Raw genomic sequence first — 23,688 nt, forward strand, 5'->3', positions numbered from 1 at the left:
TTCTCTTAGTCATCATTACCATTTCAAATTGACAAGATCTAGTTATTACTGTATGTATAACAGTCTAGTCTAAAATTAATACAAACCGTAACATCAATTACTTCTTGCAATCATTAGTACATTTTCATCTCTCATCTTTGCAAGAGATTAAAAAGAAACTGACATCATGATTCAATTCAATTCCTTTACTGTCATTGTAAGCCAAGCAAACAACGAAATTGGAAAGCTACTCTATTCCACAAGTATGTGCATTCTTTTGTAACTGCTTGTGTTCAGTTAACAAATCACATAGAATCTTTTATTATCATTAATGTGTCATCACATACCTGCTAGACTGAGTGAAGTTAAGAGGTGCCATGGAGCTCGCTGCAATTGATTAACATTTGCATAACTACTTTTCAACAGATGTCAAAGAAAGTTTGAGGGAAGCTTTAGCAGTCCAAATGAAATTAACTGGCTTGCAAGCCTCATGTAATATACCAGTGATTAGGGGAAATTGTAATTATTATAATGACTGCATACAGTGGTATTAAAAAATGTGGTCACCCATGACAATTTTCAATACTTTTTTAGGCTTGCAGTGTCAATTGATGTCCATCAGGTGGCGGCAATGAATAATCAAACAATACAATGATTGAGGATCTCACACTTACGTCGACAATGCTATAAATGGATAATCACAAAAACTATATACACCTGCCATACCTTTTACAAGTGGGCCTGGCAATTATGGATTATGCCACCCACCCAGCTATATATTTTTATTTCGTAAATATTCGAAGTTAATTGCATGTTGTGCTTGTACTTTGGGTCATTGCAGCACTTTGTCTCTGGATTTCAGAGAGATTAAGCCAATTTTTTTATTGCATCAGAAGCACCACTGAATTGTCTTTCCTTTTAAAGCTCACAAATGCTCGTAGGCATTTTAAGTATGGCTCCATACTAATGTCCCTTCATTGTAACCCTCAACTGCAGAATGGGGGAGAAAAGCCTCCTGGCCAGATGTGTGCATATTATTAGATTAGATCAAGATTGCTTGGATACATGCCTGTGGAATTACAATGTTCATATAAATCAGACAAGGTGTTTTTATGTTGCGCAATAAACTGTAGATCCTCAGTCCGACCACAAATTATTTGACCTCTGTAAGATTTCTTTTGACATTTTTACTTAAAACCAGTAAGAGGCACATTATTTCCAGTTAGAATTGATTTAAAAAATGAGGTCACAAGAAGGACAAAATGGTTGCGTGCTTTCTACTTGTTAGAATTAAAAGGGAGAGTGGATTCACTTGTTTCATATGCTAAATGTATATGAATTTTGCAAATGAATTTCATCCCTTTTTGCTTTTGTTCAACAGTATTTTTCTTGAGCAGTTTCTCTCGGGATTTCACAGTAATTTAATTTTGCTGGTAAATTATTTATGACAATGGCTATTTTTAATTAAAAAGAATAGGTACTCTAAAGCCTATATAAGGAGGAATTGAGCTCAACCAAAATAGGTCTAACGTCGCACGTAGAGTGTACATTCATTGTTTTCCTACGCACGCCCACTGTACCTACTGTATATCCATGCCCAGCATTTCTTGTCATCCTCCACCGCTGCTTTTTGTGTCGTGACAGCTCTGTTTTTGATCCTCAGCCATGTCACCACCCTCAGCATTTTAATGCTGCATTCTCTTGCTCATGTTATCTCTCCGCCTCATGCATCCTCAGCATTCATCTTGTTCTCCCATGTATGTAGGAGAAATGCTTTCTGGTGTGCCACTTCAGTTTTGTGGATGGATATGCTCATTATCATCTTATTCTCCATCTTAATAAAACAAATGTCTTATGACATGCATCTTGTTTGGGAAGTGTGAAAGGAACAGAAAAAAAGTATTATTAATTCTAAATACCACAGAATAATCAAGACTTAAAATATACTGAAATCATTTAGAAATCTAGGTATTTCTAAGAGTGCTTTGATCTGTGTGGTAATTGTTCACTTTAAGTATGAACAACATACTGCGCAAATATTAGTAGAGTGAATGAAGGGGAATTACAAACTTGACTGTGCACAACGACACTGCTGGCCAAAAGTATTGGCACCCCTGCAATCCTGTCATAATGCTCAAGTTCTCCCAGTGAATGATTGCAATTACAAATGCTTTGGTAGTAATATCTTCATTTATTTTGCTTGCAATGAAAAAACACAAAAGAGAATGGGAAAAAAAAAACGTTGAATCAATATCATTTTACACAAAACTCCCAAAATGGGCCGGACAAAACTATTGGCACACTCAGCCTAAAACGAACAACCCCTTCCGGTATCCATCAGTGGGTTTCTTAAAATGCTCTGCTGGAATTTTAGACCATTGTTCTTTGGCCAACTGCTCCAGGTCTTTGAGATTTGAAGGGTGCCTTCTCCAAACTGCCATTTTCAGATCTCTCCGTAGGTGTTCTATAGAATTCAGGTCTGGACTCATTGCTGGCCACTTTAGAAGTCTCCAGTGCTTTCTCTCAAACCATTTTCTAGTGCTTTTTGAAGTGTGTTTTGGGTCATTGTCCTGCTGGAAGACCCATGGCCTCTGAGTGAGACCCAGCTTTCTCACACTGGGCCCTACATTATGCTGTAAAATTTGTTGGTAGTCTTCAGACTTCATAACGCCATGCACACGGTCAAGCAGTCCAGTGGCAGAGGCAGCAAAGCAGCCCCAAAACATCAGGAACCTCCGCTATGTTTGACTGTGGGGACCGTGTTCTTTTCATTGAAGGGCTCGTTTTTCCCTCCTATAAACTCTATGTTGATGCCTTTTCCCAAAAAGCTCTACTTTTGTCTCATCTGGCTAGGGAACATTCTTCCAAAACGTTTTTGGCTTTTTCAGGTAAGTTTTGGCAAACTCCAGCCTGGCTTTTTTATGTCTCTGGGTCAGAAGTGGGGTCTTCATGGGTATCCTACCATAGATTCTCTTGTCATTCAGACGCCGACGGATAGTAGGGCTTGACACTGTTGTACCCCTGACAGCTTGAACTTGTTTGGATGTTAGTTGAGGTTCTTTATCCACCATCCACACAATTGTTTGTTGAAATCTCTCGTCAATTTCTCTTTTACGTCCACATCTAGGGAGGTTATTCACAGTGCCATGGGCTTTACACTTATTGATGACACGGTGCACGGTAGACACAGGAACATTCAGGTCTTTGGACTTGGACTTGTAGCCTTGAGATTGCCCATGCTTCCTCACAATTCTGCTTCTCAAGTCGTCAGACAGTTCTTTGGTTCTTCTTTCTTTTCTGCGTGCTCAATGTGGTACACACAAGGACAGCGGTTGAGTCAACTTTAATCCATTTTAACTGGCTGTAAGTGTGATTTTAGTTATTGCCACCACCTGTTTTGTGCCACAGATAAGTAACAGGTGCTATTAATTACACAAATTAGAGAAGCATCACATGACAAAAGTGTTTTTGTCCGGCCCGTTTTTGGAGTTTTGTGTAAAATGATAATGATTTAATTTTTTTCCCCATTGTCTTTTGTTTTTTTCATTACAAGCAAAATCAGTGAAGATATTACTACCAAAGCATTTGTAATTTCAATCATTTTTTGGGAGAAATTGAGCACTACCTGACAGAATTACAGGGGTGCCAATACTTTTGGCCAACAGTGTATGAGAAATTCATCCAAATGCTTCTAATGCAATGTAAGGTTGAATACTGCAAGATCTAATATGTTGCTGTCCATGGTGTTGGCTTGATATGTTTGCTGCAGTGATTCCCAACCAAGGTGCTGCTGCATACCAATCAATGTCTAGCGAGATATCTGCTGCAGAAATGATCTAATTTCAGTTTATTTTCCCCCAAATGACTATCTACAACCTTCAAATATAATCTTTGCTCATCTATCTATACTAGTGATACAGTATTCAGTATGATAAAAGGCAGAACATTTTTTTCCTCAGAGGGCAGAAGGTAAAATAAGCCAATACGTGTGTCTGCCTTTTGCCATTCATACAGCAGAATACGATTTGGATTCCATATAAAATTGAATAAAACATGCCTGATTTTCACACTTAGTACATTTGTTAAATTCAGATGAATTCATATTTTTTTCAGGGTTTTGGTTCGGAGATGTGCCATGAAATATGACTCATGTAAAATGGGTGACTTGGCTTAGTAAAGATTGAGAAACATACTATATAATCATTGTTCATATTAACTGTGAGAATTCACTGAAAAGATAAGAGAATACACCATGAAAGCATATGAAGCACATACTTAAACATGTTTTCCACTTCCATTGTTTGCAAATATGGGGCTGAACTGGAAAATGAAAATAAAATTATTTAAGATTGTTTTGTTTTCTTGGCACATTACATTTACTGTATGTTGTTGTCCAGCAATAAGATCCAGTAGAATGCACGCACTGATAGATTCCCACTGTAGGCCTTTTCCTAAGTTACAAAAATCCTGAACTGTGAATATTTAATAGAAACTTGAAAAAGTTTACCTCACAGAATAAACACTCACCTTATCTGAATAATGCATAAAGGATAAAAGGATGGGTTGGAAAACAATGAGACGTTTTGTATAAACACATTTATCTTTATATACACTGTACAGTTAAAACAAAATAAAATATTTAGCATTGTGCAGTTTACAGACATTAAACTTTAAACCATGTGCCAAAAACAGACCCATCCAAATGATTCAGACCAAATTGGACATTCAAGTTATTCAATGCGTAAATTAGATGTTGTCTGGTAACATCTCTTTGATTTTTAACCGTTCCTTTCCACTCAATTGGCCTGATACATTATCGTCTACAAAAGAAAAGGATTTCTACCTCAGAATAAACTTACCAAACTCTGATATGTATCTAACCAGAATTCGTATTTGCATTAATTAAGGTGACTTGTATTATCCTTTGGAATGTAACAACAAACATGCACCAACAAACAACTACACTGCAGGTTATTTTTGGATGATGTGACACGCTCTGCTGACCTATGGTGATGCAGAAAGGTGATGACTATGTCGTATTCCCAACCCCCGTCTCCTCCTGGCACTTGCAGAGAGTCTGCATATGGTGAGCTGGTGGGATCTGGACATGGAACACGTGTGCATGGTGGGGGTGTTTTGGAGTTATGCCAGTGTTAGTGTTGTTAGCTGCTTGGTCCTGAACCTCAAATCTGTTATTGTTTTCTTTGTAAGCTTAGGCTTCCAGCTGCGATCCTTTAATATGAAAATAACCCTGTTCTTTGTATAGTTGAGAGCGAAAGGTTGGTTCCAGCAATGCACTTCAAAGGATGAAAAATATATATACACTCACCGGCCACTTTATTAGGTGCACGATGCTAGTAACGTGTTGGACCCCCTTTTGCCTTCAGAGCTGCCTCAATTTTTTTGTGGCATAGATTCAACAAGGTGCTGGAAGCATTCCTCAGAGTTTTGTCCATATTGACATGATGGCATCACACGGTGCAGATTTGTCGGCTGCACATCCATGATGCGAATCTCCCGTTCCACCGCATCCCAAAGATGCTCTATTGGATTGAGATCTGGTGACTGTGGAGGCCATTTGAGTACAGTGAACTCATTGTCATGTTCAAGAAACCAGTCTGAGATCATTCCAGCTTTATGACATGGCGCATTATCCTGCTGAAAGTAGCCATCAGAAGTTGGTTACATTGTGGTCATAAAGGGATGGACATGGTCAGCAACAACACTCAGGTAGGCTGTGGCGTTCCAACGATGCTCAATTGGTACCAAGGGGCCCAAAGAGTGCCAAGAAAATATTCCCCACACCATTACACCACCATCAGCAGCCTGAACCGTTGATACAAGGCAGGATGGATCCATGGTTTCATGTTGTTGACGCCAAATTCTAACATTACCATCCGAATGTCGCAGCAGAAATCGAGACTCATCAGACCAGGCAACATTTTTCCAATCTTCTATTGTCCAATTTTGATGAGCTTGTGCTAATTGTAGCCTCAATTTCCTGTTCTTAGCTGAAAGGAGTAGCACCCGGCGTGGTCGTCTTCTGCTTTAGCCCATCTGCCTCAAAGTTCGACGTACTGTGCATTCAGAGATGCTCTTCTGCCTACCTTGGTTGTAACGGGTGGTTATTTGAGTCACTGTTGCCTTTCTATCAGCTCAGTCTGGCCATTCTCACTGTCGCTCACTGGATATTTTTTTCTTTTTCGGACCATTCTTTGTAAACCCTAGAGATGGTTGTGTGTGAAAATCCCAGTAGATCAGCAGTTTCTGAAATACTCAGACCAGCCCTTCTGGCACCAACAACCATGCCACGTTCAAAGTCACTCAAATCACCTTTCTTCCCCATACTGATGCTCGGTTTGAACTGCAGGAGATTGACTTAAACCATGTCTACATGCCTAAATGCACTGAGTTGCCGCCATGTGATTGGCTGATTAGAAATTAAGTGTTAACGAGCAGTTGGACAGGTGTACCTAATAAAGTGGCCGGTGAGTGTATATACAGTATATACTGTACATTTTTACCCATGACATATTGCACACAAAAACAAGTAAACAGCTGTTAACATTTCTATCGCGACACACTCGTGTATACCCATGCACGCACACACGTAGATTAGACTTCTGTTTATTCCTTCACAAAATACAATGGAAAAAAAAGAATTTAAGGACAGCTATTGTGTGGTTCTGATACAATGAAACATGATTTGAAGGCAAAATCCAGAATGGACCAAAATCCACATGGACCAAACTTTTCTGTTATTGGCAAAGAGTTAAATTTGGCAGATAAAGGAGAAGGCAAAAGTGAATCTTGTTCCGTTTAGTTTACATCATCTGACAAAATGCATAATAATTTTGAGAACACTAATTATGCAGTCACCTTTTCATGCAAAGTCAAGGGTGATCTGCCTCCTGAAAAATTGACGCTGAAATTACAAACCCCAATTTAAATTAAATGGGGATGCTGTATAAAATGCACATAAAAACAGAATACAATGATTTGCAAATCCCTTTCAGCATACTCATATTGAACAGAAATCATCTATCATTGTTAATGTCATCAAAAGCGTCGAAGAATTTAGAGAATTTCCTACACATACAGGTAAAGCAGCAATGCTTAAAACTAGGTACGTCCCGATCCAATCACATGATCGGAAATCAGGCCGATCGGGACATTTTTCTGAAGATCGGAATCAGGTGAAAAGTATTGTGTTTTTATTTTAAGCTGTATATATCATTAAAAAAAACAAACAAAAACATTGTGCTGGCTAGAGTCACCAGTGTTTCGAGCCAGTTGACATTTTACAGTATGTAATTACTCCATCCATCCTTTGATGCAGTTTGGAACACATGCTCATGCACTTTCACAGTACACAGCCTGTCGGTCGCATTGATGCTGTTGAGTGCTTTCTGTTAAGTTTCTGCCTCAGAAACTATATGTCTATGAGTATTTTACATCTATACCAACCTTGTAATATGCAGTATCGGCCTAGGCGTGTTTATGGGGAAAAACTATATGAACAAAATGTGTTAATACAGTAAGTCCTGCTGTATGGAAGCTAACGTATACTTATAGCTTGTAGCTCAAGTGAAGTGTGGTGTCTACATGGTATTTGTTTACCGGCGTGTATTGTGCAGTTGCGTTGAATGCATGCATGTTTTTTTTGTTACAGTTTCACAAACTTAAACAAATTAATTCATATAAAAACAAGAAAAGACCAAGCCTTGTGTTTTATTGGGGTTCATATAATGGTAGCTGGCTGTCAGGCAGTGCACAGGGAAATGCACTTTTTCGGGCAGTACACTTATATATATATACAGTGCCTTGCAAAAGTATTCGGCCCCCTTGAACCTTGCAACCTTTCGCCACATTTCAGGCTTCAAACATAAAGATATAAAATTTTAATTTTTTGTCAAGAATCAACAACAAGTGGGGCACAATCGTGAAGTGGAAAGAAATTTATTGGATAATTTAAACTTTTTTAACAAATAAAAAACTGAAAAGTGGGGCGTGCAATATTATTCGGCCCCCTTGCGTTAATACTTTGTAGCACCACCTTTTGCTCCAGTTACAGCTGCAAGTCGCTTGGGGTATGTTTCTATCAGTTTTGCACATCGAGAGACTGACATTCTTGCCCATTCATCCTTGCAAAACAGCTCGAGCTCAGTGAGGTTGGATGGAGAGTGTTTGTGAACAGCAGTCTTCAGCTCTTTCCACAGATTCTTGATTGGATTCAGGTCTGGACTTTGACTTGGCCATTCTAACACCTGGATACTGTCATATTTGTGTGTGTTCTCAGTTCTTTTTTCTTTATGCAGCACCTGATTGAGCCAGATTGGCGGGGTAATGCGACACACCTGTGCTTGATTAGGAAAGCTCAGTATTTAAGGAAGCCTGTCACCATCTGCAGGTGTCGGACTATTGCTTGCTACTTGCCTTGCTTACCGCCTGTGTGTTCATCGTCAGCCTTCGAGTTTCCCGACGTTCTACGGTCGTATTTTGGTTTGGTCATCTTTACGTTAGTGCTCTTTTGGGCTTTGTAGTTAGATTCTTGTACTCTGTTATATTCATGCATTCTAGCGTGCTCTCTTAGTTGTACTTGTTAAACTCGCGTTTGTTAGCGTGCTCTCTTAGTTGTACTTGTTAAACTCGCGTTTGTTAGCGTGCTCCCTTTGTTGTACTTGTTAAACTCGCGTTTGTTAGCGTGCTCCCTTTGTTGTACTTATTAAATACAAACATTTACTCTACTGATCTCCTGGTCTGTGTTTTGGATCCACATTAACGGCTTGCCGTTCATAACAGATACGTTTATTTTTGAACTATTCCATTGTAGATTTGGCTTTATGTTTTGGATCATTGTCCTGTTGGAAGATAAATCTCCATCCCAGTCTCAGGTCTTGTGCAGATACCAACAGGTTTTCTTCCAGAATGTTCCTGTATTTGGCTGCATCCATCTTCCCGTCAATTTTAACCATCTTCCCTGTCCCTGCCGAAGAAAAGCAGGCCCAAACCATGATGCTGCCACCACCATGTTTGACAGTGGGGATGGTGTGTTCAGGGTGATGAGCTGTGTTGCTTTTACGCCAAACATATCGTTTTGCATTGTGGCCAAAAAGTTCAATTTTGGTTTCATCTGACCAGAGCACCTTCTTCCACATGTTTGGTGTGTCTCCCAGGTGGCTTGTGGCAAACTTTAAACGAGACTTTTTATGGATATCTTTGAGAAATGGCTTTCTTCTTGCCACTCTTCCATAAAGGCCAGATTTGTGCAGTGTACGACTGATTGTTGTCCTATGAACAGACTCTCCCACCTCAGCTGTAGATCTCTGCAGTTCATCCAGAGTGATCATGGGCCTCTTGGCTGCATCTCTGATCAGTTTTCTCCTTGTTTGAGAAGAAAGTTTGGAAGGACTGCTGGGTCTTGGTAGATTTGCAGTGGTCTGATGCTCCTTCCATTTCAATATGATGGCTTGCACAGTGCTCCTTGAGATGTTTAAAGCTTGGGAAATCTTTTTGTATCCAAATCCGGCTTTAAACTTCTCCACAACAGTATCTCGGACCTGCCTGGTGTGTTCCTTGGTTTTCATAATGCTCTCTGCACTTTAAACAGAACCCTGAGACTATCACTGAGCAGGTGCATTTATACGGAGACTTGATTACATACAGGTGGATTCTATTTATCATCATCGGTCATTTAGGACAACATTGGATCATTCAGAGATCCTCACTGAACTTCTGGAGTGAGTTTGCTGCACTGAAAGTAAAGGGGCCGAACAATATTGCACGCCCCACTTTTCAGTTTTTTATTTGTTAAAAAAGTTTAGATTATCCAATAAATGTTGTTCCACTTCACGATTGTATCCCACTTGTTGATTCTTGACCAAAAAATTAAATTTCATATCTTTATGTTTGAAGCCTGAAATGTGGCGAAAGGTTGCAAGATTCAAGGGGGCCGAATACTTTTGCAAGGCACTGTATATATATATATATATATATATATATATATATATATATTTTTTTTTTTAAAGAACTAAAAAGAAACAAAATCCAGAAATACAATGGCATTGCCAAAAGAAACAAAAATATATATTTTATCTTCCGCAACACTCCTGGAAAAAGAGGAAGTACTCTACATAGTACAGTACTGTAACGTTTAGAACTTTTGTTCAAATAAAAAAATAAATAAATAAAACTTTTTTTTCCAGATCCGAACTCTGTATCTGCAGATTCTCAAAATCAAGTGACTGAGACCCGGGTACAAAAATAAGCGATTGAGACAGCCCAACTTAAAACCATACCTGAACACACGTGACCTTTGATTCTGCAATTGGCACTGCATTAAAAGCAGCACCACTGTGTTTAGCATATTGCCAATGGGGGTCAGGAACTCTACATAAAACCAAAGTAAGTTAACACAGTTTGTTGAAACATCTACAAATGCAAGTTAAAACTCCACCATGCAAAACAAACACCACACACAACACATACAGAGCTGACTTCTTTGGGCCTGAGTTCATCTGAGATGGACTGACCTGCAGTCCAGACCTTTCTGACATTGAAAGTGTTTGCATTATGAAGCACAAAATACAATCCCATCGACCCAAACTCTTAGGCAACTGAAAATGTTCAACAAGCAAGAATGGGGAAAAAATTTTTTTCGCCCAACTGAATGAATGAATCGCCAAATTCAAATGGAGTAAATAAAATAAATAATAATAATAATAATAAAAAAAACATTCACTTGAATGTAACCTGAAAAGGATTTGCAAATGCCTGTAGTCTTTTTGATCTGTTTTACACAAAACACCAATGTCATTTAAATTGGGGTTTGTATTATTTAGTTTTCTTTGGATTTTTAGAAATTGTTATTAGATGTTTTAACATAAAATGCCATGAAAAAAGTATTTGCTTCTTTCTCAAATTCTTTTTTGCATAGTTTCTCCACTTTAATATCTATCATGATCAAGCAATATAAATAAAAAAGATAAGGCAAGTAATTATATAATGCAATTTTTGATAATTGTGATTTCATTTACTAAGGAAAATATACTATCCAAAGCTATTTGGCCTCATGTGAAAAAAGTAATTGGCCGTTAAACCTAATACTGGCTGGACCATTTTTAACAGCAACAACAGAATTAAAGCATTTTCCATAACTGGCAATAAGTTAAGGTAGGTTAAGTAAATCATATAGCCCTAAATCATCAGAAGATCTCAAAGGGCTTCACAGAAAAATAAAAAGCATAATGACATCCCTGATCTACCCTATCAATGGGCAAGAAAAAACTAACTGAAAACAACAACAAAAATCATCTGATGAAAAAAAGCTAAACTAAACCTTGAGAAGGGACCACGGGAGGGAAGGTTACACTTTTCAGAATGACCAGGCTGTGATGGTTGCCAACCATATCACTGATCTAACTAACACAAAACAGCGCATTCAAAAAGAGGCGATGTGGACAAACAATAATGCAAAAATCCAAGGCAAAAAAAAGTGATGTATGAACACATCCTAAAAAAATCAGGGCGTCTATGTTGAAAAATTGTGTAAATAGAACATTTGTATTGTTGTTGTATCAAATAATAAAAATCGAGTGCAGATACTTATTGACTTACCCTTGTATTAATCAGATTCAAGCTTAAACTTTGACTAGGCCATTTCAAATCTTTGTTTTTTCCCTTTAAAACCATTTTGAAGTGTGATTGCTGGTGTAATTTGGTTAGTACTGCTGCAGAACCCAGGTGTGCTTAAGCTTGATGTCATGAACTAATGCCTGAACACTCCTTCAGAATATTCTGTTGAGCAGAATCCATGATTCAATCAATCACTACGTGTGACTGGGTCTCTTTCTCTGTGTGTGCCCTACAGACTGGCAACCAGTTTAAGTGACTGCCTTTCGCCCGGAGTCAGCTGGGAAAGGCTCCAGCACCCTGCAACCCTGACCAGTATAAGTGGTGTTCAAAATGGATGGACGCCTAAATCACTTACTTGCATGTCATCTCTGTCCTAAAGTGGCAAAGCAGCCCAATATCATAATAATAATAATAATAATGCATTTTAGACACTACCATCACTGTGTTTACCTTTAAGATACAACTGGAGTTTTCTCCATTTGTGAACAATAGATCTTACTGATGACTTACTTTCTAACTTTAACTCATTGGCTCTCAATGATAACCATAGAAAACCTATTCATGTTAATGGGGAGGACTGGCTGTGAATGCTAATGCTTCAGTGACATTAACAGCGCTAGACGTCCAATCCATTTGACTGGGAGGCCTGACAGCGATCATTCGCTGCTAGCCTCTCTCAGTCAAAATAGCTTGGACGTCTAGCATCGTCAGTCGTAGCCAATGAATTAATTCACAACTGTTTTTTAATTTGCTTGGATTGTAGCATTTAGCTGCACAATTTTGAGATATGCCCAATTTAATTTGTAGGACAGTTACTATTAAAAGGATAGTCGAATGAACAGGTCTGGGGTCGATCAGGCCAGGATGTGATCAGTAAAAATGCTTTTAAAAAATGTGACTGGCCACACTTAACTCATAATTTAACAAAGGGGGCAATACTTTTTTCAAACATGACTAGGTAGTTTTTAATATTTTTCCCCCTTAACTAATAACATCATAATTCAACGACATTTAATGTTTACTTGAGTCTTTGTAGTCTGATATTTACATTTGTCTCATGATTTTAAACATTAAAGTGGGGAAAGTATTTTTAAAAAAAGAATATACTGTATGAAGGTGCAAATACTCTTTTAGAACATTTTATCATCAAACCCAAAATGCATCCTCATTTATCCAATGATTACCACAAACATCCACATTGTGAAGCTGGCTTTTACTTACTGTTAGTTATTAATATTTTTTTATGTAAACAATAGGTAACACATCGATAACTTCTTGTCTTTTTCTGTCCAAACAACCAGGACAGTGTTTATACACTTTAGCTTTTTTTGTTTTTTTGTTGAAAAACTTAATTTTGGGGTCACACGACATCACCCACAACACGCACAAACAACAAGGGGCTCCAGCCAAGGTATATGATTACACAGCTGCCACAGCAAAAAGTTCGCTTTACTTCCATTCAGTTTTAAATGGAGCCCATTCCATTTATCCACTTCCTGATTCTTGGGGCATTATCAGGATATAGACTGGCAGTGACAGCAACAGCAGAGTAGAGCAGGTAAGAAGCATACTCCCTTACTCCAACGTCAGATGGGGCAGTGCCTTTGGCGCATAGGGCCATTTCATACCTGTAAGGTTATCACCAAGTTTTGATTCATATTTTCATCCAATTTTTGGTTAAGAGTTTGTATTCTTGCGTGGCAAGAGGTACTGCTCTGGTGTTTAACACTGGGAGTGGTTGACAAGAAGGACACAGTGGTATCTTAAGACAAAAAGAAAAACCCCATCGAAAGACAGTACAAGGAGGAGGTGGGTGGACATCAAATACATTTAAAGGTCAGAGGAATGAGAGGGGGTCAAGTGGGTATCACTGCTTGACAAGGGGTGAAATTTAGGAGTACATGATTTCAAAGAGGCCTGAGAACAAAGAGGTGACACACACTGTCTGCAGCCCGTGACTGCAGCTCGAGCAGGAGATGTGTGTTGACGGCAGAGGGAACAGAGCCTGCTCGCTCCCTCAGGCCTTGAGTGCATGCCACTGGGCCACGGCAGTGCGAGGGTGACCCATCATGTCTTTCCAATGTTTTACCTCCGCGGGGCCACTCTTCCATGAGAGATAAATCTGCGAGGAGAAGAGACAATGTTAGCTCATGTACAGACTCAACATGAGAGCAATGGCTATTTAAAAAGAGTGTTGTCAAAGTAGCAAAGACAAACCAATAAAGTTAAAGGCAAATTTTAATATATGTTGGTTTTGCTTGATGGGCATATTTTGAGTGCCATACAGTCAAGCTTCTCCCACAACAGCTCAATGGGGTTGAGATCTGGTGACTTCAATCAAGCACTGCCCACAGGGTATGGCATGATGTTGTAAAATGGAATGATAGCCTTCACAATGCGTGATTGGAGCCAATTTCATCCTACAGCAGGATGTTGACATAAAGCAAACCTCCAAATTATTCAAGAACTATTTATGGAAGAAGCAGGCAGCTGGCTGGTATTGTATCTGTAATGACGTGGCCAGGATGGTCACCAAATCTCAACCCCATTCAACTTTTGTGGGAGCAGCTTGTCTGTACGCAAGGAGTGCCTAGCAAGCCAATCCAATTAATGGGGAGGACTTCTGGAAGGGTGGGGTGAAATTTCTCCAGATTACCTCAACAAATTAACATACAATACCAAGGTCTGAAATGGTAATTTCTGCAAAAGGACCATTCTTTGACAAAAGTATAGTTTGAAGGGGGAAAAAATCAAACCTAGTCAATGTCTTGACTATTTTCTATTAATTTTGCCACTCATTAAAAAAGTGTGACTGTATGTATGTTATGTTTGTATGCTTCTCGCAGATATTGTGGTTCTGTTGGCTTCCTCAAGCCACAGTCTTCAACGCTCTTGAAAGTAGTATGCAGTGGCAAAGGGTTGAGTATAAAATCAGCACCCCCTAATCTTAAATCATGGTCCTGAAATGGCTAGACTGACATCTTTTGGTCAGGAGTAACATCAAATTCCAAGTGTGCATCTTGTTCAAGCAAAGTGGAAGAATGGAGCAGGTTCGTTTGCAAAATTAGCAAAATTATAGTTTACTTAATTTCTGATTCAAATTAGAGCTTTTCATCAAGTACAGTGGTACCTTTACTTACAAAATCAATTGGTTCTGTAAGTAGTTTCGTAACTTAAAAATTCTATATGGAGAGACGTGTTTTCCATGTAAATGCCCCAATCCGTTCCAAAACCCCCAAATTCAGACATAAATTTTTTATAATGCATAAAAATGCATCAGAACATGTAACAAATACATGTTACAATTAGATTATTGCACAATAAACATTAAATCCGTTTTGCATAATATAAAAAAAAACAAGAATAAAAGTTAATACACTCATGTAAAGCTGTCGGAACACGAGGGGCGACTGAAGAGGACTTTTGGAAACACACATACAGTAGCGGTCCATCTTAGCCAATTGGATGCCAGGAATGCTAGGTAATAGCCAATGGCAGAGCAGCTATAAGTATGTTACGTTCAGAGCTGCGAGTACAAGCCATACTGTATTTTTTCCTTTCGTATCCTGAAATTTCTTTCGTAAAAGGAGGCAATATTTTCCCGTTGAGGCGTGTCTTAACCTGGAAATTCTGTATGTTGAGACGTTTGTAAGTAGAGGTACCACTGTAAATGCTTGACTTCTGATTCATATTTTACCTTTTAATCATGTCTGACTTCATATAGGTAACATCTGAGCTTGTTTAACAAACCATATGTTAATAGGTCAGTATTTATCTTTACTTCAAATACACTTGCTATCTTTTAAAGTTATTTTTTCTGTTCATTGTCCAGCATCTCTTTTATTTGGGAGAGGCTCAGAGTAGAGTCACTCCTCCTGGATTGAGAGGAGACAGAACAGGCAGCTTGGGCATCCAGTTAGGAAGCTTCATTAGTGCATTCAGGAGTAATTCTGCGTACATTTTGATAGGAGGAAGACATCTGGAAGAGCAGGATGAAGTGGCATGGGACAAGGAAGTATGTGCTTTTCTGCTTAGAATTTAAAGACCAAATGTGAAGTAAGGTTGGCCAACCATGTTTTTGAATAATATCAATGGCTAAACAATTATAAGCATATTTTCGTTATTTTTTTTTAACGCAACACTTCCAGATTCTTTGTTTAACCCATAGCAACGCCCTTGACGACGAAAATGCTTTTCTTCGACAATCTTCGGGAGTCTTAGGAAATTACGTCACACCGAGAACTGCGAGGGAAGTCCGCCATACACACAGTATTGTTGCATTGCTTCTCGGTAAGATGCCACGGCGGTGTGTGGCGATGTATTGTTCTCAATCTAAAGAAAAGTTGTATGAGTGGCTGAAGGATAGCAGGGCACGTAAATGGACATCTTTTGTTCGCACTAAGCGAATGAATTTCACGCCATCATCGAGTTGGGTTCTCTGCTACAAAGACTTCGAAGATGCCTGCTTCCTCAACCGGTCTGCTTATGATCAAGGATTTGCAAAAAGGAAGTGTGATTTTTGGATAGATGACTGATGACTTTGTCAAAGCGGAACTGCCAACTGTTGTGGAACAGTGCTTAATTTGTAAATCATAAGGTGCCGGCACCCAAAGTACATATGACAGCGCTGGGATGACGGCACGTGGACAGGTCCCGGAACATATTGTAATAGCCCGAATAGGGAAATAGAAAGGAGAGGAGTAAATGATGGCTTCCTTCACTTTATTGTGGCAACAGTTAAATAACAAATAACAAAAATAACAGCGGACTGCTGCAACATGCGACCGTCAACTTCGCTCTCACGCCGCACTCTTCTCACTTCCCGCTACATCACCACTCTGCTGTCCGATGGCCCCTTCACGGGCCCGCACCCAGTTACGGACAGTTACATTATGCAGAAAATGGTGCTGAAAACAAAACGCAAATGCCCACTTGCTATGCTGTGGGACTTCCCTTTTTTTCTTTCATTTTATGTGCTTTTCTGACTCGTTTTTTAACCATCTTCCTTCTTTTTGAAAACGACAGTAAATGCAACAGTCTTTCTGGCATGTTGAAATACTATTTGATCCTGGCTGCATGCGCTCAAGATCCCGCAAATTTCAAGTTTTTTTTTTTTTTTTTTTTAAATGTCAGGAGTGTGATTTTTTGGTCCAGCTTCTCAGTGCATCAACAAATCTCCGACTCTTTCATATGTAATATTCTAATATAATGTTTATCGAGGTGCACGGCGGCTGAATGGTTAGCACATCTGCCTCACAGTTCTGAGATCAAGGGTATAATCCCGGGCTTCGGCCTTCCTGTGTGGAGTTTGCATGTTCTCCCCGTGCCTGCGTGGGTTTCCTCCGGGAACTCCGGTTTCCTCCCACATCCCAAAAACATGCATGGTAGGTTGATTGAACACTCTAAATTGTCTGTAGGTATGAGTGTGTGCATGATTGGTTGTATGTCTCCTTGTGCCCTGCGATTGGCTGGCAACCAGTTCAGGGTGTCTCCTGCCTACTGCCCGTAGTCAGCTGGGATAGGCTCCAGCACCTCCACGACCCTCGTGAGGAAAAAGCGGCATGGAAAATGAATGAATGAATGAATGAATTAATGTTTTTCGAGGCACCCTGAAGTGCACGCAACGTTACTTTTGTTTTGGTCACGTGACGCGGGAGTGTGATTGAGAGGCACAGGCTCTATCGCTCCGCACAGCCTGCCGAGAGCCTCAAGCTGTGTTCGTGCTGTTAGCTCCATGTGTTAATAAAGAAACAAAGTTGTCAGCATGTCGTGTGTTTGATACCTTTGTCAACAAAAAGCTCATAGAGCTGTCGGATCTGCCAAAATTAACATGAAGTCTGATTATTATTTTTGTCATCAGATAGACAAAAACATAAAAGTTATGTGCAAATGCCTGCATCTTCAAATCATGAAGCCTATATCTTACCAATCTTGTAATCTTGATGGGTCTTGTCTCCATTCCATGTCAGTTAGTATAGGCACATTGTTTGCATCCTGATTAGCGTCTGGCTAATACATGTTAGGTCCAACATAAAATTCCCACCTCCTCTTCTTCCTCCAACTCTTCAAAAACTTGGATCTCCTCCCTTGCGCTCAATCTATCGCTTATATCACTGTTTGAATCATTGTTTGAAGGGCTTTGTATGGAGTCCGTATGGAGCGCTGCCATCGCTGTTCTCGGTGTGACGTATCACTTCCGGGTTCGTCCCCTTTCAGGCTCGAACTTCGGAAACGCGATTATTTTGTCAAATATACAACATATAAATTATTTTTTCATGCTTTATTTGTTGGACAATGTTTAATTACTTAAATTGTGACCCTATTTGGCATGTTATGAAATTACTTCACATTTGGTCTTTAAAACTATTGATCAATGTACCATTTTTCTAAAAAAAAAAAAAAAAAAAAAAAAAATGTGATGCAAACTAAGTGGCTGCCCGGCCACAAGAGATTTCACAATGTGTCAGGTTCACACAATAAGCATTTGAACAAATTAACTGTTGACCCAAACATCTAAATTTTGAAAAAGAATCAACACTTTTGTTGTTATATCAACTAAAATGCTGCATGATCAAGACCAGCAGGGGTCAGTAGAGACTAGCTGGGTGATTAAGTGTGTCTGGCCTGTCATCGAGTCAAAAATATACACAGGAAGAGGAAGAAACGGGAAGGAGCAAAGAGGAGGGAAGGAGATACCTTTCCAATGACATCATTGCGACTAAGCTTGTCCTTGTCCATGACAGTGATAATTATGGTGGTCTCCCTTAGCACGTGGGCAGGGACGTCGAAGGGAAAGGACTCATTGAAAACAGGGTTGAGACAACGCTTCATTACCACTGTCTTCTTCTTCTCCACACGCTTGTCCTTGTTCATCAACCACACCTTCACATAGGGGTCTTAGAAGCAGAAGAAAAAGATTCAAATGAATGTGCATGATGTAATGCATTCAGTTCCTCTGTGGTCTTAAACATGTCAATATATTTGAAGTACACACAACAATGATGCATAAGGGAACAAATTAAAGAAGTGTGTGTACCAGAAGTGCCTCCAATGTCCATGGCTTTGAGGTTACGGGCTTTGACAATGCTCACAGTGATAGTGTTGGCAGTAGGGTTGTAGCACAAAGACACCAACAGATCCCCTCTGCTTCCCTGGAGAAATCATACACAACAGTGACCCGTTTATTTTTAATGCTCTTTGCAATTGTTCTCTCTTTCTTTTTACTGTTTTTCTCCAGCAGTCGGTGTTCAATCCACCATCCTGTCAGCTGTTCAGGGTTTGCTTCTATCCTCTCCCACCGGCACACTAACACATCTCCCAAGGGACTGTCACAGCAGCCAGCAATGACATCACGCATTACATTCTGTCCCATCTCCCATCCTCCCACTCTATCCCTTCTGCCACCTCTTCTTTCCCCTATACTCACACTCCCATCGCTACACGGTTTCAACTCCTTCCAGAAAGTCTGCATGTTGGCCAGATCCAATTTATTGAGGGGGATGGACACCTCTCCGATGGGGTCATTCCTACTGAAGCGATCGTAATCGAGCACCTGCAGGTATAGAGTTCTCTGGACCACTTTGTCAAAAGGGAACCCTGAAATAGAAATTCATACAAGTAGAATCTGAACACCAAGGTCCAAATGATGGGCAGGAAAAAGAACATTTCCTCATTGTAAAAAGATTTCCTCATCTGGTAAATGCTCAGCAGGAAAGCAATGCATTTTCTATTGGACTGGTGGGTACTGCGGTTGTGGGTGAGTTGGAGCCTATGCCAGCTAACTTTAGGTGCGAGGTGAGGGAGTATGCATTATGGACTGGTTGCCAGTAAGTACCAGGATCCAAACAGTCCACAAACAACCAGTCACACTAAGGAACAAGGAAAAGTCGCATAAAAGTCGACCATTTCTAATCTGATCTAGGTCATTTTTGTACGTGGTTAAAATCCGATTTGGGCCCCATTTTTCCAGAATGTGGCTGACGTCTGAACTGTCAAGTCCCCCAAATCAGAATTAATGCTGCAATTACGTCAGCAAAGAGCGAGAGAGACAGGGCGCTACGGTATTGATGGAGCATTAGCGCCTAGCTTGAATGCGGCTTTTCTGGAAGAGGTGGGCTTGACAACAGTCATAAAAAGATTCGGGGGGGGGGGTATACCTGAGAACGCTCGTTTTTTTCTCTGTGCTCCAAATGAGCAATATTTCAAGATTGCTTACACGTCCGAGAGTCGGAGAAAACTGTCCTTATGTGCGCCATGCATGCATTGTGCGTGCCATCAGTCCACATGAACCTTGAATGTAAGACTAAACGGTAATTTTTAATGTCTGTTATTTGTGCCCTTTTTTCGGAAATCAAAATATGATGACCCTTGAATGACGTTGGCCAGCATGTGTCAATGTGTCGGTCATTTGTTTTGATTCTCCTCCGCATGCGGGTAAATTTGCTGAACGCATCCCGGACTGCGAATTAGTGCGGATGCGTGACACTTGAACGGGCTCAATGGACAAAGGCAGTCTGAACGGGCACGCCAAAAAAACAGATACCACAAAAAATTGGAATTCTGCATTAAGACCCGCAGTATGAACCTAGCCTAACATTCACACCTATGGAAATTTTTGTTGACGTCTCAAATGAATGCTTAAACCTTTCACAAATACAGACTGAGCATGCAAACTCTCGGAACTTGAGCCTTAGAGTTGTGAGGCAGATACTGTTACTACGTGGCTGCTATGGAGGCATAATACATGCATAAATAAGTATCATTATTAGCCCAAAAAGAACAATAACAAACCTTCAAACAGAAAGGTCTCATTCCAATGTGGATTCAGATTCTTCCTCTTCACTTTGGTCTCCAGTTTGTGCTTTTTGTCAGGCAGCAGGTACAGTTTGACAAAGGGGTCAGAAGTACCAGAAAAGTCCTTGGCAGGCAATTCCTGGCCCTTGAGGATTTTGACAGTGAGGGTAGAGTCCTGGAAGCTGTATCCCACACTGAACTGAATGCGACCCAACTTCTCACATACTGGACCCTCGTGGTCATCTTCTTCTGAACCTGGAGACAGCTGGAAGAGACAAACACTTTCATTTTGTTGTTTGACCTCAAGAAGTTTGTCAGTACTTTACCAAATGACTTTTTTTTTTTTTTTTTAAAGACACTTCAAATATCTTAGTAAGAGAAAATGGGCAATTGCTACTGGAAACGGATCAATTAATGATTGACCTTTAACTTTGGAAAAAGCTAACAAACCCTCACGGGGAACTATCTAATTATTTGTTGTTCACTTCAATCACATTAGCCTGCTGCATATGAAGCGGAGTGGCTGAACTAGTTTTCATGAGTGGCTGACCTTTAGAAACTGTATGCTGCCATTCTAAATATGATTTAAAGATAAATGACTTTTTTTTTTTTTTTTTTAACAATGCCAAGGCCACTGAACAATATTCCCTTTCTCGTTTACTATATCATATTGTCGAGGACTTTGAATCTCTTGTTGCCATGAATTAGCATTGTTGCTAAGACTCAAAATTCACAAAGCATTGGCTGGCCCAGCGTAGCCTTTTCTATATATACAGTGGGGAGAACAAGTATTTGATACACTGCCAATGGGAAAACCCATTGGCAGTGTATCAAATACTTGTTCTCCCCACTGTAGTTGTTCACACACATGGTTTGATTAGTCATTTTTTAAAATATATATCCCATTATCTCAGATCTGCAGTCTGGAAGTTGTATCCCAAAAAAGTGTCCAAGCTAGAGCTTTGTAACTTTTTTCTTTTTTGACATGTTGCATGATTTTGGCACCTACTTTTAAAATCAGCTTCTATATGCAGTCTATACAGGTAATACAATTACTATGGTTACAGTTGCTAATTGGAAAAAAAAAAAAAAAAGACACAGAGTGCATGTTATAACTCAGATCAAAGATGTCAGTGACTAGTAATGTTACATGATAATAATCGAGTGTCCAGTCACCAAAGGTTATAGGCTCAGCTCGTTCACATGTCTATATTGATCCAAAATGCAAACTAGCTTAGCTTAGTGTGTTGTCACATGACCAGTATCCACTGCGCTGCAGGGATAGTGTGCATGACTGCTGTGGTATGACAGGCCGATTATCTGTTGGTAGACTGACCCTCTGACTGACAGAGGTGCAGCCTAGAGGGAACTGCAGAAATCCAGTTAAAATGTTCAATCTGTTGGGAAAAGAGCCAGAAGCATCACTTGAGGAAAAATCCCACTTATTTAATATCCAATTGCATACTTTCCACACCCATTTCAGCCAGTGCCGCTCGACCTTATTCCCTTCTGCTGAATGCGATCACTTTTCATTATTCAGTCTGACGCTCTAAAATTACCCCCAAAATGTGCAGACACGTACACACGCACATATCACAGCATTGGCTCTGCTCTTTTCTTCAGCTTCAGCCTTTCCCATCTTTTCCCTGTGAAATTCTACCAAATCACAGAAAATTGTTGAAGAATAAATAGTGTATGACAAAAGATAAATGTTTTTGTAGCTAAAAGAGCTAAAAATAATCATAACAGAAGCAAAATAATAATAATAATAGTTTAAAAAAACTATTTTACTGAAGCTAAACTCAATGCAAGAACAAGAGATTTTGTAAGACATCTTGGGACTGGGACATACTGTACATTGCATTTATGCAGTGCAGTGTAACTATCTTTTTCCGAAAGACCTCAAAGTACACAATCACAATCTTCACCAGTTTTACAAATACAGTGGTGGTACCCCCACTTACAAAATTAATTGGGTTTGGAATTAGTTTCTTAACCTGGAAATTTCGTAGGTAGAGACACATTTTTCATGGAAATGCCCGAATCCGTTCCAATCCCCCCCAAAATTCGGACATAAATCTTCTATAATGCATAAAAATGCATCAAAACATGTAACAAATACATGTTACAATTAGATTATTACACAATAAACTTAAAATCAAAGTTGTGCAAAATGCAGAAAAACAAGAATAAATTAAGAATAAAAGTTAATACACTCATGTAAAGCTGTTGTAACTCGAGGGGCGAATGAAGAGGATGTTGGCATACACACATACAGTATAGGTCCCTCTTAGTCAATTGGATGCCAGGAATCCTAGTCAATAGCCAAAGGCAGAGCAGCGACAGTGCCGGACAAAAGTATTGGCACCACTTTAATTCTGTCAGATAATACTGAATTTCTCCCAGAAAATTGATTGCAATTAATAATGCTTTGGTATAGTGATATCTTCATCTATTTTGCTTGCAATGAAAAAACACAAACGAGAATGGATTTTTGTTAAAAAAAAAATCATCATCATTCTACATAAAACTCTAAAAATGGGCCAGACAAAAGTATTGGCACCCTTTGAAAAATCATGTGATTCTTCTCTAATTTTCGTAATTACCAGCACCCGTGTAAAGCCCCTGGCACTGTGGCTAACCTCCAAAGATGTGGACAAAAAAAAAAAAAAAAATTGACGCGAGATTTCAACCAAAGATTGTGCGGATGGTGGATAAAGAACCCGGACTAACATACAAACAAGTTCAAGCTGTCCTGCAGTCCGAGGGTACAACAGTGTCAACCCGTACTATCTGTCGGCGTCTGAATGAAAAGGGACTCTATAGTAGGATACCCAGGAAGACCCCACTTCTGACCCAGAGACATAAAAAAGCCAGGCTGGAGTTTGCCAAAACTTACCTGAGAAAGCCAAAACACGTTTTGGAAGAATGTTCTCTGGTCAGATGAGACAAAATTAGAGCTTTTTTGGAAAAGGCATCAAAATAGAGTTTACAGGAAAAAAAAGAGGCCTTCAAAGAAAAGAACACGATCCTCACAGTCAAACATGGTGGAGGGTCCCTGATGTTTTGCTTTGCTACCTCTGGCACTGGACTGCTCGACCGTGTGCATGGCATTATGAAGACTACCAATAAATTTTGCAACATAATGTAGGGCCCAGTGTGAGAAAGCTGGGTCTCCCTCAGAGGTCATGGGTCTTCCAGCAGGACAATGACCCAAAACACACTTCAAAAAGCACTAGAAAATGGTTTGAGAGAAAGACTTCTTAAGTGGCCAGCAATGAG

At 39.7% G+C, this 23,688-nt stretch overlaps 1 protein-coding gene across 2 annotated transcripts in view; it reads right to left on the reverse strand.

Annotated features, from left to right (window-relative positions):
• Positions 1 to 10,044: 10,044 nt before the first annotated feature.
• syt7b (synaptotagmin VIIb) overlaps positions 10,045 to 23,688 on the reverse strand; it is a 186,800-nt gene continuing 173,156 nt past the window's right edge. The window contains exons 9-13 of one of the 2 annotated variants that reach the window (XM_057834971.1): positions 20,404 to 20,671; positions 19,040 to 19,209; positions 18,650 to 18,764; positions 18,310 to 18,509; positions 10,045 to 13,735 (exon numbers count right to left, since the gene is read on the reverse strand). In XM_057834971.1, the coding sequence (XP_057690954.1) occupies positions 13,631 to 13,735; positions 18,310 to 18,509; positions 18,650 to 18,764; positions 19,040 to 19,209; positions 20,404 to 20,671 (858 nt within the window). In that variant the 3' untranslated portion in view covers positions 10,045 to 13,630. The remainder of the gene's footprint in view (positions 13,736 to 18,309; positions 18,510 to 18,649; positions 18,765 to 19,039; positions 19,210 to 20,403; positions 20,672 to 23,688) is intronic. The other variant, XM_057834980.1, reaches the window with a different exon arrangement.

This window comes from Corythoichthys intestinalis, chromosome 1 (genome assembly GCF_030265065.1).
Source record: "Corythoichthys intestinalis isolate RoL2023-P3 chromosome 1, ASM3026506v1, whole genome shotgun sequence".
Classification (NCBI taxonomy): Eukaryota; Metazoa; Chordata; class Actinopteri; order Syngnathiformes; family Syngnathidae; genus Corythoichthys; species Corythoichthys intestinalis.